Source organism: Neomonachus schauinslandi, chromosome 3 (genome assembly GCF_002201575.2).
Source record: "Neomonachus schauinslandi chromosome 3, ASM220157v2, whole genome shotgun sequence".
In the NCBI taxonomy this organism is placed as follows: domain Eukaryota; kingdom Metazoa; phylum Chordata; class Mammalia; order Carnivora; family Phocidae; genus Neomonachus; species Neomonachus schauinslandi.
The window spans coordinates 148,281,338-148,299,137 of record NC_058405.1 but is presented as its reverse complement, the minus strand read 5'-3'; the positions used below and the strand labels follow the sequence as shown (position 1 = coordinate 148,299,137).

General features: G+C 37.1%; 1 protein-coding gene across 1 annotated transcript in view; it reads left to right on the top strand.

Annotated features, from left to right (window-relative positions):
* Window positions 1–17,800, top strand: part of COL5A2 (collagen type V alpha 2 chain) — a 143,204-nt gene that overhangs the window by 108,450 nt on the left and 16,954 nt on the right. The window contains exons 24-43 of the mRNA XM_021703353.2: window positions 451–504; window positions 1,094–1,192; window positions 2,335–2,388; window positions 3,236–3,334; window positions 3,444–3,497; window positions 3,606–3,659; window positions 5,125–5,178; window positions 5,919–5,972; window positions 8,805–8,849; window positions 9,189–9,287; window positions 10,331–10,438; window positions 10,758–10,811; window positions 13,054–13,107; window positions 13,317–13,370; window positions 13,802–13,855; window positions 14,286–14,393; window positions 14,512–14,565; window positions 15,086–15,139; window positions 15,833–15,994; window positions 16,635–16,742. Coding sequence (XP_021559028.1) covers window positions 451–504; window positions 1,094–1,192; window positions 2,335–2,388; window positions 3,236–3,334; window positions 3,444–3,497; window positions 3,606–3,659; window positions 5,125–5,178; window positions 5,919–5,972; window positions 8,805–8,849; window positions 9,189–9,287; window positions 10,331–10,438; window positions 10,758–10,811; window positions 13,054–13,107; window positions 13,317–13,370; window positions 13,802–13,855; window positions 14,286–14,393; window positions 14,512–14,565; window positions 15,086–15,139; window positions 15,833–15,994; window positions 16,635–16,742 — 1,476 coding nt within the window. The remainder of the gene's footprint in view (window positions 1–450; window positions 505–1,093; window positions 1,193–2,334; window positions 2,389–3,235; window positions 3,335–3,443; window positions 3,498–3,605; window positions 3,660–5,124; window positions 5,179–5,918; window positions 5,973–8,804; window positions 8,850–9,188; window positions 9,288–10,330; window positions 10,439–10,757; window positions 10,812–13,053; window positions 13,108–13,316; window positions 13,371–13,801; window positions 13,856–14,285; window positions 14,394–14,511; window positions 14,566–15,085; window positions 15,140–15,832; window positions 15,995–16,634; window positions 16,743–17,800) is intronic.

Genomic DNA, 17,800 nt, shown 5'->3' with positions numbered 1-17,800 from the left:
TTGCTGTGGCTGGAATGTAATGAAACAGGTCTGAACGGGACAACAGCATTATCACCTTACATTTGTAGAGACTTTCAGAGAATGCAAAGTGCTTCACATAGAAGACAATACAAATGCATGTTATCACTGACATTTTGATCATAGTAGATGGTGCCATTCTTTGCTGCTCATATCTAGATATCAGTTTTCCTCTATGTTTAATTTTACAATGAATTGTTAGTATAGTTCTTAATTTGAATAATTTTTGGCTCAGTACTTAAGTATTCTCCAAAATTTAAAATTTCTTTCCATGTAGTTAGGTTTTTTTTTTTCCCCCTTATATGTATCTATTGCCATGTTGGCTTGATCATGGCTCCTAAAACCTTATAATAATAAAATTAAAAATTACCCACTCATTATACATTTCAAGAACATCAACAACAATAAAGAATCACATTTTGGTCATTATAGGGTGCTCCTGGCAATCGTGGTTTTCCGGGCTCTGATGGTTTACCTGGACCAAAGGTGAGGTTATCCCATCGATGTTGACACTTGTGTGGCTGGTGGTCCAAAAGATGCCATTGTCCAGAATAGCGATCTAGCTTTGGTCCACATGGGAGCAGATCAAGAAAAGAGTCAAACGCAGACATCAAGCCTAATGTCAAATCCCTCTTGTGCAGTTTCTATATTACAGAGGGCTAGGGAAGAAGGATAATGTTTGGAAGCATGTAGAAGTTTATTTTCAGACTTTCTCGGGACACTGCTGAGAAGAAAAAGTCATACACCTTTCCTTTAGCTGATATATAGAATTTTTTCTTTATGTAGAAATTTAGACTCTAAAATTTTGGTGTTTTTTTTCCCAAATTTAGATTATCGGAGTGGTAATCTGAACATAATTTTCATTAGTTAATGATGAAAAACCACTATTCTTGGAGAAAGACAAATGAGAATAGAATATGTAGTGATACTTTCTGTAACTTTATAACTACTTGATAAAAGTATTTGTATGGTATACTAGTGCTTTGATTTGTAAAACATAAATTTTATATTTCCTTGCTTTTATTTTCCTGCACTGTTTCTTTTTTCTGACACATTCTGCTTTGCATTGGAACAGGGGGCTCAAGGAGAAAGGGGTCCTGTGGGTTCTTCGGGACCTAAAGGAGGTCAGGGGGACCCAGGACGGCCAGGTGAACCTGGGCTGCCAGGTGCTCGGGTAAGAACACAGCCGTTTGCTACATCAACCCAAGAGAACTGCTCCTGAGAACTCAGCAAAAGGACTTTCTAATTGAGTTAGTCTTGACAAGTGGGAGCATGTCTTTGTTTTTACAATTTTGACCCGACTCACTATTTTTAAAATACTGTTTTGTTATTTTTATCATGTATATAAAATACAGCCATTTCTAGTCTCCCTTTCCCAAGGGAGTATGCATTAATCATTTTGCCACTTGACATGGAAGAAAATCCCGTTTGTCAATATTTATTTTTTTTCTTTACTTGCTGACAAATAATTTATTGGCTTTTGGCAGAGAGAATTCCTGATAAATTTCCTTTTGACCAAATGTCACTTGAAAATTCATTTGGATTGTGGAATTCCTCTCATATTCAGTTGTCAACAGTGCTCCTCAAAGAGAAAGGAATTATACAAAAAGTTGTTGGATGGAAATGTACATTTGGCTTCACATAATCTTGAACCCAGTGTTAAATATACGAGTAAAAGTCTATTATAGCCCTTCCTCCTTCTACGTGGGAAACCGACATTTTCTTAGAAATTCCTCCCTAGATACTTGATAAAGTTGGTATACCAGCTGAAAGAGCAGTCAACATTGCTAATAGTAAAAAATGACCCCTGACTGTAGACCACATTTGGACTGGGAGGACTATGAATTATAAACACCTGGTGGGAGGCATAGCTTTGGGTGTTAGGAGTTCGGAGGAACTAGGACCTGCACATTCACCTTGCCAGGATCGGTATACTACGTTCAAAGTGCTCTTACAAGTACTGGTTACATGAGATTTCTAAACCAGAGTGGCTCCTGTGCCCACCATGTAGACTCATTGCCTCCCATGTGACCTCTCCAGTGTGGGAGGCTGTGCTGTGAGGGCTCCCCCCCAGTGAAGAGTCCCACGTGGTGCTGCCTGTTGGCACGCTCTGTTTTCTGCCCTGCATCCTTCCAAAGCCAGGCTGGCTGAGGTCCATGATTGGCCTGTGAGTTTGTCTAGAGGAGCCTAAGACCACCGAGAATGGGCATTGCAAAGTGGAACTGGATCCTTTTAACACAGTACTATTTCTACTCTCTAGAATCTTTACTTCAGTTGCAAGTCAGCAACAAAATGACAATTGCTTTTAATTTTCAGGGTCTGACGGGAAATCCTGGTGTTCAAGGTCCTGAAGGAAAACTTGGGCCTTTGGTAAGTATTTTACATAAAACTCCTTAGGGTGCCTGGGTGGCTCAGTCAGTTATGCATCCAACTCTTGATCTCAGCTCAAGTCTTGATCTCAGGGTCATGAGTTCAAGCCCCATGTGGAGCCTACTTAAAATAAATAAATAAACGCAACTCCACAACCATTAATATTGCTCAATAGACCTACAACTTAAATGGTAAGATGTTTATTTGAGGTTAATGTTTTTAATAGGGTGGATGATATATACATGTTTAAAATGCCGAAGCAAATTCATAGGATCTTCATATTTTAAAATTCACCAAAAATTGATCAAATTTAATTGATACAAATATTTGAGATTGAAATTGCTTCTCTGACATCAGTGGAAAAAGTTGAAATTATGTATTCTTCCAGTATTGGTCAAATATGTCTATTAGAAACATTCTCTTTTCTTGATGTCCTCCCAATTGTACAGGTTTAAGAAACAGGTAGGTATGACTTTTGACAGCTCATATATTCTGGGCCCTTCCTTTATGCCAAAAATGTGAAACAGAAGTACCAAATTTTCATTACCACAAGCTCGAGTAAATTAAAGAAGAAAGAAAAATTTTCCCTATGAATATGAGAGTGTAAGGAGTTGTGAAGATGAGGTTTGTGTATAGAAAAAGAGTGAAATCTCTGTTCTAAATACTCAGAATACTTCAGCAATTTTTTTTTAAACACTCAACTTTTCTGATGCACTAAGTAAAAGGTGAAGGATAATTTAAAACTTATGTAACTTGTATAAGTAAGGAAAGGCAAGTGATGTTTTGGGTCATACGATATTTAGAGAGAATTTACATAAAACTTACTCTGCTCCTGTGAATTTTGTAGGGTGCTCCAGGGGAGGATGGCCGGCCGGGTCCTCCAGGCTCCATAGGAATCAGAGGGCAACCTGGGAGTATGGGTCTTCCAGGCCCCAAAGGTAGCAGTGTGAGTACGGTGTATAATAAGTTTGCTATCTCATCATAATCCTCACTTGAAGCAGGCATGTTTTGAGCAAATCGATTGAATTTTAAAATAGTTTCTAATTTTTCTCTAGGGCGACCCTGGAAAACCTGGAGAGGCAGGAAATGCTGGTGTTCCTGGGCAGAGGGTAACTATACATTTTCTGCCAAGGGGGAGAAATATACATATATGTATATATGAAATTATCCAAATGTCTTGTGGCCTCACTTCACATATCATCTCTGTGTGATACTAGGGAGCTCCTGGAAAAGATGGTGAAGTTGGTCCTTCTGGTCCCGTGGGCCCCCCGGTAGGTGATCTTTCAACGAGAATGTATTCACATTGCATTTTTCATTGATGTTTGTTTATAACTTGACTTTGAGTAAGTTTCAGGGGAAGTAAATATGAAAGTACAGGATTGAAGAATTTCAGTTATAATCTTTTCTTTTGATTTCTCTTCTGGCACCTTCTGCCTTTTTAAATTGAGTGATTGGACTTTTCATTTTAAACTTCTTTAAAATGTTGATGGTAAAAGCTACCTCATCATCTTTTTGTGTCGAAGAATATGTCAACTGAGGAAAATCAGTTTGACGAATGTTTTGACAAATATTTTGTACTGTCTTTTATTAATAATATATAAATACTGAATTATACCTATATTCTTCTAATGATGTCTTATAGCAGTTTTTATTTAAGCTGACTTATTTTTTTTGGAGGACTAAAAAATGAAAAATTTTATCCTTTGAGGTACATTTGCATCCAAGGATTCTAAAATTAAATATTTATCAGAAATATTTTGGCATATTTATTTGTTTGCAATGGGGCAATTTAAGTATCTTTCTAAAATGTTAGCTTTGCTTTCTTCAGTTGTTCTAGTGTTTGAAACCTTGACTAATACTTTTTATGACACTGAAAAATAAATTGGAATAGAAATACAGGTTTCCCCCATTATCTGAAAGTAGAGTGTTCCTGGGGAAACTTTTATAAGCTGAAATGGTATAAAGCAAAGAAACAATTATCATTAATTTATATGGAAAATTTTCTTAAAATTCCCAGACTCCAAAAAGAACCTCTCCTAGGCTTTTCTAATACCTTAGCACATATCTTGTTGTAACACATGCACAAAATAAATGTAGATAAAACGCAGATGCTCACAGACACAGCTCAGCGCTCTGGTGGCTTGATGCTGAGATGCCAAGTGTGGTTCCCCAGGAAGGAGGAGACTGTACCGGCCACTCTTGCTCCTAGGGGTGCACTGCCTCTGTGACAGCTCCCTGCAAAAAAACGCTGAATGCTTTTTTTTGCTTTTTGCCTTTTTTCCTAAAAGCAAACCTTCTCTTCAGATTTCTTGAAGTTAGCAGAAAGCTAATATAGACCTTCCATAAAAGTGAAGTGCTAGAACACGAACTTTGGAAAAGCAGGGGATACTTGTATTACTTGCTTAGATTAGATATATGAAAGTAATGAATTTTTCCATGTTCAACTTATCCAATTTCCCCACAATTTTATGGTTGGCTCTAGACATTTTATGTTTGGATCAAAAAATAAACATATGTCATCAGTGTCTTTGCTGGCTTTGGAAGATATTTTCTCACCAGCAAGGACTTCCACCAATACCATTAAACTATTTCATTATAATGCTAGTTCATTATCTGGTTAAAGTGAAAACATGTGATTAGAAAAAAGGCAAATATCAATACTTCTAGTAGGTCACAAAACAGGAAGCAGGTGTAAAGATTGGTTCTATTCATGATGTTCTTTCCTTCATGACTTAGGGTCTAGCTGGGGAGAGAGGAGAACAGGGACCTCCAGGCCCCACTGGCTTTCAGGTATGCACAAATTCCTTTTTCCATTTCTTCTACCATTTATTAAATTGCTTTTTTAAAATATGAAAAGATATGGTCAAATGATGTGAAATTCCACAATTTTCAAAAAAGTCATCCCTCTTCTAGTAAGTAGATAAAATGGATAAAACCCAACATTTTTGTTCAGAGAGAAGGAACAGACTTCCCTGAAAAACTGATCAAAATCCAAAATTATTAACAAATTAAAAATTATAAAATGTTTTTGTTAAGCTTTATTGAACTGTTTTAAGGTTTATCTAGTTTTACAGACACAATGTCTTAAAATTTTTGTTAAACAAATTTTTAAGATTTATCTAAATATATTGTATGGGAAATTATTTAATAATGGATAATGATAATTTGGTAAAAAAAAAAAAACACTTTCAGGAGTGACTTTCAGTACTATACTAGCAACCTAAAATATTGCTTTCAGACCCATAAAAACTTGACAGATGTTAAGAATCTCCTGTTAGATTCTTATCTTTTTTTTTTTTTTTTTGCTAAGTGGTGTCCAAATGAAAATCTAAACCTATAAGCTGACCAGTTGCTGCATTATGGTAGAAGATAGAGTTTTCTTATTCTGCTTTGCTTGTCTTTAAGCAATATCCTTTGCTTGAGAAAGTATAGTCATGGAGGCCCCATGAATTATAAAGGTAAACTGTTAACTCTAGTGGCCTATTAAACTTTCACCAATTCACAATTTCATTTTCTTCCTTTTCCTTTAGGGGCTTCCTGGTCCTCCAGGGCCTCCTGGGGAAGGTGGAAAGCCAGGTGATCAGGTAAGTTCATTTAAAATAATAATAATAATAGCAATAATAAAAATTGCTGGGCCATTATATGTGAAGTTCTGTTCTGGTTTGCTTTGTAAATGTTATCTCTTTTAATCCTCAAAACAACCCTATATATCTAGGTACTAGTAGGATGCCTATTTTTCAGATGAGGAAAATGAGACACAGACATGTTAGGTGACTTTCCCAAAGTCACACATCTGGTATAATTTGAATCTTGGTAGGCTGCTTCCCAAGACTGTGTTTTTAATCACTAAATATATATCTTCTCATAATTACAGAGTTTTACTGGAGACTTTATAAATGGTTATAAACAGATACTATTTTATTTCTATTATTTTACCAGGACATCAGTTAATTTATTTTTCTATGAGTGATTTGTTCATTCATTTGACCATTCAACAAATATTTGCTGAGCACTCTGTGCTTAGTTGTATTAAGCCCTGGCCCTAACCAACTGAACAAGATGGACATGAACCTAGCCTTTATATTACATCATAGTAGGAGATAGAGAGTTTCTGGGGAGGCACTCTGTGCGTGGAAACATAGAAGATGCACCGAATTCGGACTTGGAGATTTAGGAAAAGTTTCCCAGACAAAGTAATATCTTTTATGAGTAAGGGGGGAGGAGGGAAGGTAGTAAAATACTCCAGAAAATGGGAACAGCAGGTGCAAAGGTTTTGTGGTCAAATGAAGGCACTGAAAAAGTTGCTAAGTCAGGAATGCATAGTATAGGTTGATGTGGAGGTGAGGCTGGACGGGGAATCAGGAGTCCGATTATGGAAAGTCTGAATTTGAACGTAGTTTGTTTGGATTCTTCTTTTTTTAAAATATTTTGTTTATTTATTTGAGAAAGAGAGAGCGAGCACAAGCAGGGGGGAGGGGTAGAGGGAGAGGGAGAAGCAGACTCCCCGCTGAGCAGAGAGCCTGCAGGACTCGATCCCAGGAGCCTGGGATCATGACCCGAGCTGAAGGCAGACGCTTAACGGACTGAGCCACCCAGGCCCCCTGTTCAGATTCTTCTAATGGAAGATGATGAAGGGCTTTTAAGTAGGGAGTAGTACCATTAGATTTGGGTGTTAGGGAGGTCATACCACATGGAGGACAATACATTGCAGGGGAGAAAACTGGAGGCCCACTTGATACACTTTTCGTTTTGTTTCATTTTTTTAGTGAAAGGCAAGGCTTATTTGAGGAACTGACATAAAAGGTGGGTCACTAAGTCACTAGCAGCAGTGATGTTCTAGTGTGACTGCCACCAGCTTGTGTGTAGGTGCTACATGTGGAGGGAATGCTAGCCCTCCATTTTGGAGGACGTGACGTTACTGTCCAAGGACAGCACATGCTTCTTCATGTTTCACTTCCCCTGGCATCATCCTGGGTTGGGGATGGAGGATAGACACTGATGCCTCTAAAGTGAAGACATATATCCATGTGCCCAAGAGAACTCTTCCGTCACACTAGTGAAAATGTCTCATGATGGGGGATTACAATGGAAGCAAACATATTGAGTATATTGAGATTAACATTTGTGATTTTGTAAACATAGATGGTAGTGGTTTTAGGTGTCATTGTTATCTGTTATCATCCAAACTATCAGACATAGGCTACTTTGTCAAAAATATACTCTATTCAGAATATTGCAGGGTGTTACAGTGTAAATCAAGACACTATGAATAGTGCACTATCTGCCACAAAATTGCAAGCCATATCATATTTAGAAATCGCAAGATGTACCATTACTTACATATCACTACAAAACACCACATGATGCTGATTAAGCTACCACGATGTTTTCTTATGAGATAAAATATTACTGAAAGAACTCTCGGATATATTTATACTTAGGTTTTCTTTTAAACCACATATGACCCATTAGCATACATAAAAAGGAAAATGAGAGATAAATAATTTGATTAAATCATTCTTAAAACTTGACATTCAGGATCAACCCAAAGTCTAAATTAGTTTTCATCCCAGTCTTCGATGACCATGACTTTCTACACAACAGCTTTCTTTGTCATTAGTTATTATTTTTAATCAAAGAGAGACATTTTCAACTTTTTGGCAAACTTTCTTTTAGTTAAGAATAAACTGAAACTCGTAACATAGTCATGACTGCACTAGTTTGAACCCACAATTCCCGGTAGACTGCACTGTCCATAGTATATGGTCAAGAAATATTTACTAAATTGAATTGAATTGGCTCTGTTTAAGAGATCAGCTCTTTATGGCTTTTTATTCCAGTTTCCTTTATTAAAATGTTTTCACATTAAGAAATAAAATTACTGGGGCGCCTGGGTGGCTCAGTCGTTAAGCGTCTGCCTTCGGCTCAGGTCATGATCCCAGGGTCCTGGGATCGAGCCCCGCATTGGGCTCCCTGCTCGGCGGGAAGCCTGCTTCTCCCTCTCCCACTCCCCCTGCTTGTGTTCCCTCTCTTGCTGTGTCTCTCTCTGTCAAATGGATAAATAAAATCTTTAAAAAAAAAAAAGAAGAAATAAAATTACTATATATTTTGTTGTCCTTAAAAAAACCAGTGCACTCTATTTGTGAGATAATATTTTGCATGTTTTCATTGCCCAAAATCAAGGATTCAGCTTCAATAAACATTTTTTTTTCTGGAAAAATAATTTCCATCCATGTATGGGATATCCCCTCATTTATAAAAGTATACATATTTTTCTTTCTTCAGTATTATAGGCTTATTCAAACTTCTAATAGTACATTAAAAGAAATTAGGTGTGTGGTATGGAAAGATTTCTAGTAAATACCTAAAAATTAGCTCAAAGCGTTTCTTACAATTTTTAAAATTATATTTTATAGGGAGTTCCTGGAGATCCTGGAGCAGTTGGCCCATTAGGACCTAGAGTGAGTACTTTCTCCTTCATCATTAACTTTGTTTCCACTGCCTTCAGTTTAAAAAAAAAACAAAAACAAAAAACTTTTGTCATAAACTGGGCTTTATTTTAAGAATTAAAATTATTTTCCTTGATGAAAATAAATCTTGTGAGAAAATCCTGTGCTGCGAAACTAGTATATTCTTATTTCAAGTTCATTTCTTATCACTAAATTAGAAAATTGAGCCTCATTAGTGGCTCATTTCTCAGTTTTTATCCAGTAGAAGCAGTTTTGCAGATTTCCAGAAACATTTTTAACCCACTTTCTGAACAGTCGCTAAGCTTGCTTGACATCCCAATGTTGCACTAGGGAGAACGCGGAAATCCAGGCGAGAGAGGAGAACCAGGAATAACCGGACTCCCCGGGGAGAAGGGAATGGCTGGGGGCCACGGCCCTGACGGTCCAAAAGTAAGTATGGCGGTGAGCTGGGCGCTTCAGGATGTTCCAAGAGTTATAGCCCAATAAACACATGATGGAACTAAAGTGTAGTTCTCTTGTTGTTGCAAGGTAATTCGATTATATAATTTTCTTCTTCAACAAGGATTCAGTAAGCATCTACTAGGCTTTCTCCTTGGCACTCAAGAGTCAGCTGAAAAGAAGTCTCTTTTCTGTGATGGGATTTAGGGTTTAGTGCACATAATGATACATTCTCATATAGAAACCCATTCCTAATATTTATTTATAGAACTTTTACTAGTGACTTCCATTAATAAGCAGAGGCAATAAATAGACAATTGGATAATTCCATTAATAAGCAGAGGCAATAAATAGAAAACCGTATAATTTATTAAGAGATATTCCTAATTATATGCTCCATTTTTTTGGTCTCAGGTTCTGCTTACTAACCATAAGAAAGTATGTCATTTTTGAAATCGGAAAGTAAAATACATCATAAGGCAAAGATCAGTACCATTTCCTTTGGGTGCCATTTAAGATTGGTAGAAGACAAGGTGATCAATTTCAGTATAAACAATTAAAGTAGAATTTTTCATGATCATATAACATTAGGTCCCTCATCATTTTTAAGGTCCAGAGTGATTACATAGTATCTGCTTCAATTTAATCACTGACTTAGCCTATAAGCAAGCTTAATATCATGGGTTCATTAGTGAGAGTGAAATACTTTCTAAAAGTAATGTCTTCTTTCTTTATCAGGATCCCCATGATGTTGTCAAAGAAAAAGGAAGGCAACCATTAATTTTATTTGAATTAATGCTCAATTTCCCCCAAAGAAAAAAGTTGAAAACATAAATCAACAAAGAGAAAGGCAAAGTCTTTTTTATTTCAAAAAATGACCTCAGACAATTTTCACAAATGAAAAGTATAAGCACTAAGCTGAACCATATGAAATTGCTGATATTCCACTCTTTTTGACTTACCAGCAGAGAAATTTCATGTGGCTCAATCTTAATACTGTATTGGTGAGGTCACTTATTGTTGGTTCATTTTAGGGCAGTCCAGGACCATCAGGGACCCCTGGAGATACAGGCCCACCAGGACTTCAAGGTATGCCAGGAGAAAGAGGAATTGCAGGAACTCCGGGCCCCAAGGGTGACAGAGTAAGTCTGTTGTTTTGTCTTGTTTTGTTTTAGTTCATTCATTTAGGCTTTCTCAATTCCTCCTGAAAATTATTTCTTGGCCAGGCTTTTATGTCTACCATCCTAAGTCACAAGTCAATCTTCCCTCCCTCCCTCCCTTTCTCTTTCTTTTGTTCAGTATCTATATTTATTGAGAAAAATATACAATGCCAGGCACTGCTCTAGGCTCAAGGGTATATAACTATGAAGAAGAGAGATAAGCCCCTGCCCTCATGAAGCTTCCACAAAGTGAGAGAAAAAGATAATTAAATGAAAAATGGCATTTTGTGTGTTTCCCCAGGGTGGCATAGGAGAGAAGGGTGCTGAAGGAACAGCTGGAAATGATGGAGCAAGAGTAAGTGAAATCATTTCTTTTCCCAGCTAAGCTAGGAATCAACATTATCATTATTACATGAATTTGCCTGAACTTTCCAAAATAAAGTTCATTGTGTTTCCATATGGTCAGGATTTGGAAGATGATGAATTTTGAGCTTTGATGTTGATCAATCATGGATACTCATTTTGCTTACTTTGAATTAGAGCAAGCCATAAAGTGGTCATTCTTGAGGGAATGAAACAGAACACATTTTACTGTGCATATGAGAACAGTGCTTTAAGCAGTAGGGCCCTCTTTATCTTTCTCCATCTTCTTTTTTATTTCATATGCAATGTTTATTTTTTGTTCAAGTGTTAGTCTAATGAGCTATCCTAGACCTCATTCCAGAGCAGGCAAGTAGAGTTTTGCAGAGTAGCCAAGTTGAGGCTTGAGCTGGCTGGACGTTAGGGGTGACAAAATTACTGCACAATGAATCGTCATTAATGCTTTCATCAATAAAGAGGATGAAGAAGTGAAATGTAAAGAAGGGTGGTTGACCCCAAGGCATTGTTTAATGTCATGTCAGAAGCTGACCTTTAACAAGCTTTTGATTCTCAAACATAGAATACATTTGCAATTCTAAGGACAGACTGGATATAATTTTTTAGACGTTAATGAAATTATTCTCTCATGTAAGAGCAGATAGATACAGCTGCTCAGACGTTCAACATTTCCTGGAATAATTCCTGATATTTGAGGAATAATTTCTGTTTCAGTGTGACATGGTTTGCTGGTAGTTGTCATTCTGTGCCCTGGTAAGAGCACTTGTACCATAAAAAAGAGCTCACATTGAACCATCGTTAACATATTGATTCGGCACATTGAGCCACTGTTAATGCACTGATTATATTAACTTTTGATAAAGACAGTAAAGTAAAATAAAGAAAATTTTTAGTCTGAGTGGTAATTACCCCTTTTTTCTTTTTTCTGAAAATCTACTTAAGAGTGACGTCACATGCTTAACTTAGCAAATTATGAACATGAGATGTTTCTTGCCTTGTACTTAGCTCTAATATTTGATTTTGTATTTCAAGAAAGGTCTAAGTATATGTGGCAGGTTGTTTGTATCTTATGTCATAGATGGTCTACAGTGAGTAGTAAAATAGTGCAGTGCTGTTTGAAGGAGTGTTGCATTGACAGTTAATTTTAAGGTGAAATTTGAAATATTTATCTATTGTTCCTATGAACTAACTTTAAAATGCAGTGTAATAGAAACAGGACTTGAGCAATGACTACTTTATTTTCAGTAAGGACAATACATTGCTTTAAGGAGGAAGCAGAGCAGACTGCTTGCTGTAATCTCATAGTAAAGGGAAAAAATGAATAACATGTTTTCTCTGTAAGAAAAAATAAAAGGGGGGGTGAATTTAATGAAGTGATCTTTATATTTAATCTGATTCTTTAAGGAAATATATTAGGTAAATTATTGGAAGAATATTGTTCTATTATAGATCTAGAGAATATATGGTCACAGTTTTCTCATGTTCTTATAAGAATATAAATTTAAGAAGTCCTTTTTGTTCCTTAAATTCCTTCCATAATACATACAAAAATTAAGTAACAAAAGAATAGTTGGGCTGCATATGAAGAGGCAATGCACAAATATCAGATAGAAAATTTGTTCCAGAAAAGACTCCACTATAGTCCAGTTTAAAGATTGTGACCACATGTCAAGAAGACCCAGTTGGAACCTCCATGTGATAGCTCCCTGGGCTCTGAGCATAAAGAACCCCAACCTCAGTGTAGTTGGGTAGTCACACTCCTTGTAATCTTAAGAGAATGTAGAAAACTCAATGCCTTATCACAGTTTCACTTAAAAAAAAATAGAGTGGTACTTTGTTCATGTAATTTAAGAATATAATATTCTCTACAAAAGAAGAAAAGCTTTTTTCAATCTACACTCAAATTTCAAAATTAAATGGGCCAGGAAACATAGAAACATTGTAGAAGAGTAGCATTAATTTAGAACTAATGTTTGAAGACAGTATTATGTAGGGATGAGTTGAGATGGATGAAAGAGATTAGAACATTTTGTGGAGAACATCCAGGAAATTGTTTTAGAGTAAAGAGAAAAATCTTAAGAATATACAAATTATATCATTTATTAGACAATGTTTTGCAAAAGCAGCTAAGCTATAACAAAATGGTACCTCCTTTGTTTAATCATGGAGAGTTTCATGCATTCTCTTCTTCAATATGTCTATGTTCTGTTCATTGACAGGGTCTTCCGGGTCCCTTGGGTCCTCCGGGTCCTGCAGGTCCCACTGGAGAAAAGGTAAATTGATGTTTTGTGGGCTCAGAGTCAGGAAGTCTGGATGATAGCTCTTTCTCATGCTGTTTTCTCTTTCATAACATGTGGTAACTGGGCAAGATCATCTCAGAGTTCTCCCCACCATCTGCCCTACACATAGCACTCAGTGCCCTCCAGTTGCATTATGTTTTGCTCCTGCTTTGGACAATAACCATCTAACGTCTGCTTTCTAGGGTGAACCTGGCCCTCGAGGTTTAGTTGGCCCTCCTGGCTCCCGTGGCAATCCTGTAAGTGACAGTATTTTGATTGTTTTTTTTAGAGTGGGACTGACCAGGAAAACAGTTCATCATTTTGTCCTGATATTTATATAAAACCATGCCTGTTGGTTCAGGCTATTTGTAACTTCTTAGTTTTCAGCTCTTACTTCTCTCATTAAACTCAAAAACTTACCAGTCTTGTTATTTGTATGCAACCTATTAAATCTTGGTAAGCAACTCATTTACTAAATAATTAAGACAGTTTTTAGAGACTTCAGACCTTGGAAATTTTGTCCTATGGCCCTTATCTCTATATCACCCTTAAGAGTCTTCCTCAAGAAATACATCTAATCATCTATCTATACATTTCAAAATACTGTAAGTTTATATAATTGTATTTTTAAATACTGTTCCCATTTAGAATAAAGTGTGAAAGCTACAGTAATTTTGTTTTATCCTAGGGTTCTCGCGGTGAAAATGGCCCCACTGGAGCTGTTGGTTTTGCTGGACCTCAGGTATAATTTTCAAATATCTCTAATTTACGATGAACACTCTTCTTATGATAGCAATAAATTCAATTAATTATCATTGTCCTGTGTGTTGAAGGTATATTAAAGATGCTGGAAAGTTTACAGTTTTCTAGGCAATATTCTCATTTTCAATATATTCTTTCATACATTCTTCCATGACTGGCACTAAAATGGATGGGTTCGCACTATTTCAAATTCTATACTTATTTGGTATAATAAAAATGTGGTGGGATAACTTATTTTCTCAGACTGCCTTCAAAGACCTCATTAGGGCATTTTCTTCTCCTATGCTCTAATACTGAACACAAAGCACCATTTAACAATATATGGTTAAATGATATGTTGGTAATAATTACTGTCGAATAGCTTGTCTGTAAGTGTTATAATTGATTGTTTATTTAAACAATTGATATAGGGTCCCGATGGGCAGCCTGGAATAAAAGGGGAACCCGGAGAGCCAGGACAGAAGGGAGATGCAGGCTCTCCTGGGCCACAAGGTCTAGCAGGATCCCCAGGCCCTCATGTAAGTGGAAAGCAAAGCAAACACCAATAACCTGAGTCACATGCCCAATGGTGAGACTTTGTGTTTAGCCCATGTTGCTTTCCTTATAGTGATCTTTTGTTCATGTTTTTCTATGTAGGGTCCTAATGGTGTTCCTGGACTCAAAGGTGGCCGAGGAACTCAGGGTCCACCCGTAAGTTGGTTTGAAACTCTGGGAATTACACACAGCTAGTCGCAGACGCCTAGCACTTCATGGCCATTTTGAAGTTAATCTGAAGCTGTAACAACAAGTTTTTACTTGTATAAGTAAACTGTTGTGGAGATCTGGGTTACAATTAGTTTTATGATCTTGGAGACCCAGCTGCCTCCCATATAACATAAAGAATATATTACCTGTGGAAGAGGTGAGGAATAATGGGGAACTACTCTACAGGATTCTGTGATGCAAAAGATTAATGTGATCCTAGCACGAGCCTTGAACATACTTGTATGTGTTCAAGATAAATGGAAAGTAGAAAGAGAAAAATAGCATCCTTCCTACTGATTAATGCAGATCCATTCCCAAAAACATAGTATACAAGAAAAAAAAATCTATTGTTTATAACAAGGAAGGGAATCTAAAGCCTAAGCATCCCTGTGAAAAAAATAGATCCCAGAAAGTATATGTAATTAATAGTTATTTTAAAATTGCTTATATGATATTGTATTTCTAGGGTGCTACAGGGTTTCCTGGTTCTGCTGGCAGAGTTGGACCTCCAGGCCCTCCTGTAAGTCAATTCAGTAACTCAAATCATTGGTAGTGGAGTAATCACCCATACACACACATGAAAATACACACAAACACACATATATACACATTATATAAATACACATATATGAGTTACTGTTTATTCTTTTATTTAATCCCTTAATGATTTGTTAACCCATGTTAACAATCATTATCCTAATAATTCATACACACTGGTATCCTATCAAAGTAAATTCACCTTTAATCATCCAGTGTTTCCTGGAGGAGCTTATTTACAAGTCCTTTTTAGCCCCAATGTTTGACTATTACTCCATTTGAGTACTAAATTCTAACGGTATTGTGTGCTAATAACCATTTCCTCCAGTTAGGAAGCATCTCTGAAACTTCGTTTAATAAATGTTGTTCTTTCATGATAAGATCAGGTCAGACAGAATAAAATGTTATATATTCACTGATGGAGCAGAGGCTTAAGATGTTTAAAAATTCAAGTTAATTTCAACACACTTTTGATATTGAGTCAAAGGTAATTGTCTGCAAATAATTTAGATTTCCTCCTGGGAAATGAATCTGCAGCTCTGTTTTGTTTAATTTTGTTTAAATCCACCGAGTGACTGATTATCTAACAGGAAAAATGGACCCGAGAGGCCACTGCATCAAGTCCTCTAATGTGGCTTCCACTCTGCCGTCCCGGGTTTCTTTCTATCTTTACTAGGGAGCTCCAGGACCTGCAGGGCCCTTAGGGGAACCTGGGAAGGAGGGACCGCCAGGTCTTCGTGGGGACCCTGGCTCTCATGGGCGAGTAGGAGATCGAGGACCAGCTGGCCCCCCTGGTGGCCCAGGAGACAAAGGAGACCCAGGAGAAGACGGGCAACCGGCAAGTTTGGCATCTTGGTTTGCGGCCACCTCTATTAGAGATATTTACTGATAGATACCCGTAATATTCACTGCTGAAAAGAAACTGTATACATTAACCTGGGTGCTTTCATAAATCCTTAGGCCCTATATGTTTTAAATTTACACTTCTCTGCTCTAGGAAAAAAAAAGGATATGTAGAAGTATAAAATATAACAGTAATGGGCATGGTGTTCAAAAACTAAAGAGAACATTCTTTGTTAAGTATCTGTGCTGTATAAAGACAATTTTTTAAAAATACGTTATTTTATTTGATATCTAAATGTCTCGAAATACTAATGTGTTAGGTTGCTATTTCTTTTCTTTATTTAAAAAATTTGTCTTTTTAAAAAGAGGAAAAATAGTTGCCTGAATAGTTACCTCTTTCATTCCTTCAGTATTCACATTACTCTTCAAGTTTCTTGGAAATCAATGAGCTGCTTTCACCTTTAAACAATGTTAGAGGCTCTGTGTGGAGTATAAATTATGACTACTCCTATGTAGTAGGGTTTTATGAAACAGAATTGGTTTTTTGGTCTGAAAAACCTATAAAGCTGTGATCTGGTCCTTGCATATGGTTTTATCCTGGAGGATTTCTAATTATAGTTTATCCTCAAAATTAGGGTCCTGACGGTCCCCCGGGCCCAGCTGGAACCACTGGACAAAGAGGAATTGTGGGCATGCCAGGACAGCGTGGAGAGCGAGGCATGCCCGGCCTGCCGGGCCCAGCGGTGAGTGGCCGTGTCGGTCAATATTTCATCTGATTATGTGCAATATAATTTGCGAAGAGAGAATTTATCTTTTATTTCTTAGTAGATTTAAAGTCTTTTTTAGGGGCGCCTGGGTGGCTCAGTCGGTTAAGCGACTGCCTTCGGCTCAGGTCATGATCCCGGAGTCCCGGGATCGAGTCCCACATCGGGCTCCCTGCTCAGTGGGGAGTCTGCTTCTCCCTCTGACCCTCCTCCCCTCATGCTCTCTGTCTCTCATTCTCTCTCTCAAATAAATAAATAAATAAAATCTTTAAAAAAAAATAAAGTCTTTTTTAGACACAAATTCTGAGTATCGTAAAAACCTTTGAATTTGAATGTCAAATTCTTTACTTAAGCACCTTGCAAAGTCTTTGAAAATATATTTATTTAACCCGGGGACCAGAGAGGTAGACAAATAAGGATATGGATTTTGGGTGATTCTAAATCTTTCTTCAAAGATTAAAAATACCCGTGGAGCTAGAGAAAGGGGATAATCTCCTCTGGTGAGTAGGTAGCCTCTTTTTAAATAAACATGCCTAACCAAAACACCCATATTTCACAGTTCAGAGGGCAAGTTTTCATAAATCATCAAAGGGAAGAAGTAGTTGAACCAAAGTAATATTGGAGGTGAAAGTGGGGTGAGCGATAAAGATAGACTCTGAAAGTAATCTCCTGTTCCCTGGAGGCTGCTAAGAACCTCACATTCCCTGGAGCGGGGATAGAAGTTTGACTTACTCTTAGCTTTGAAGAGATTAAATTTTACCGCTAAAAGTTTACATGCTTGTGAGGGAAAAAAATGATGTTTTTATACGGAATGTGGACAGAGATGTACTGCTGGGACCTTGGAACTGGGGGAATGTGGGTAGAGACCTGAAACCAGCAAACCTGGAGTTAGGGAAGATTTTACTGTTACCAGAAGTGAGCCAAGCACCCAGAAGCACAATCTCCCAATAAGATAGTGAAACCCAAGTGCCGGGATACAGAAATAAAGTGAGGATTGTGGGGTAATGGATAATTAAAATTATAGAAGGCAGGACTGA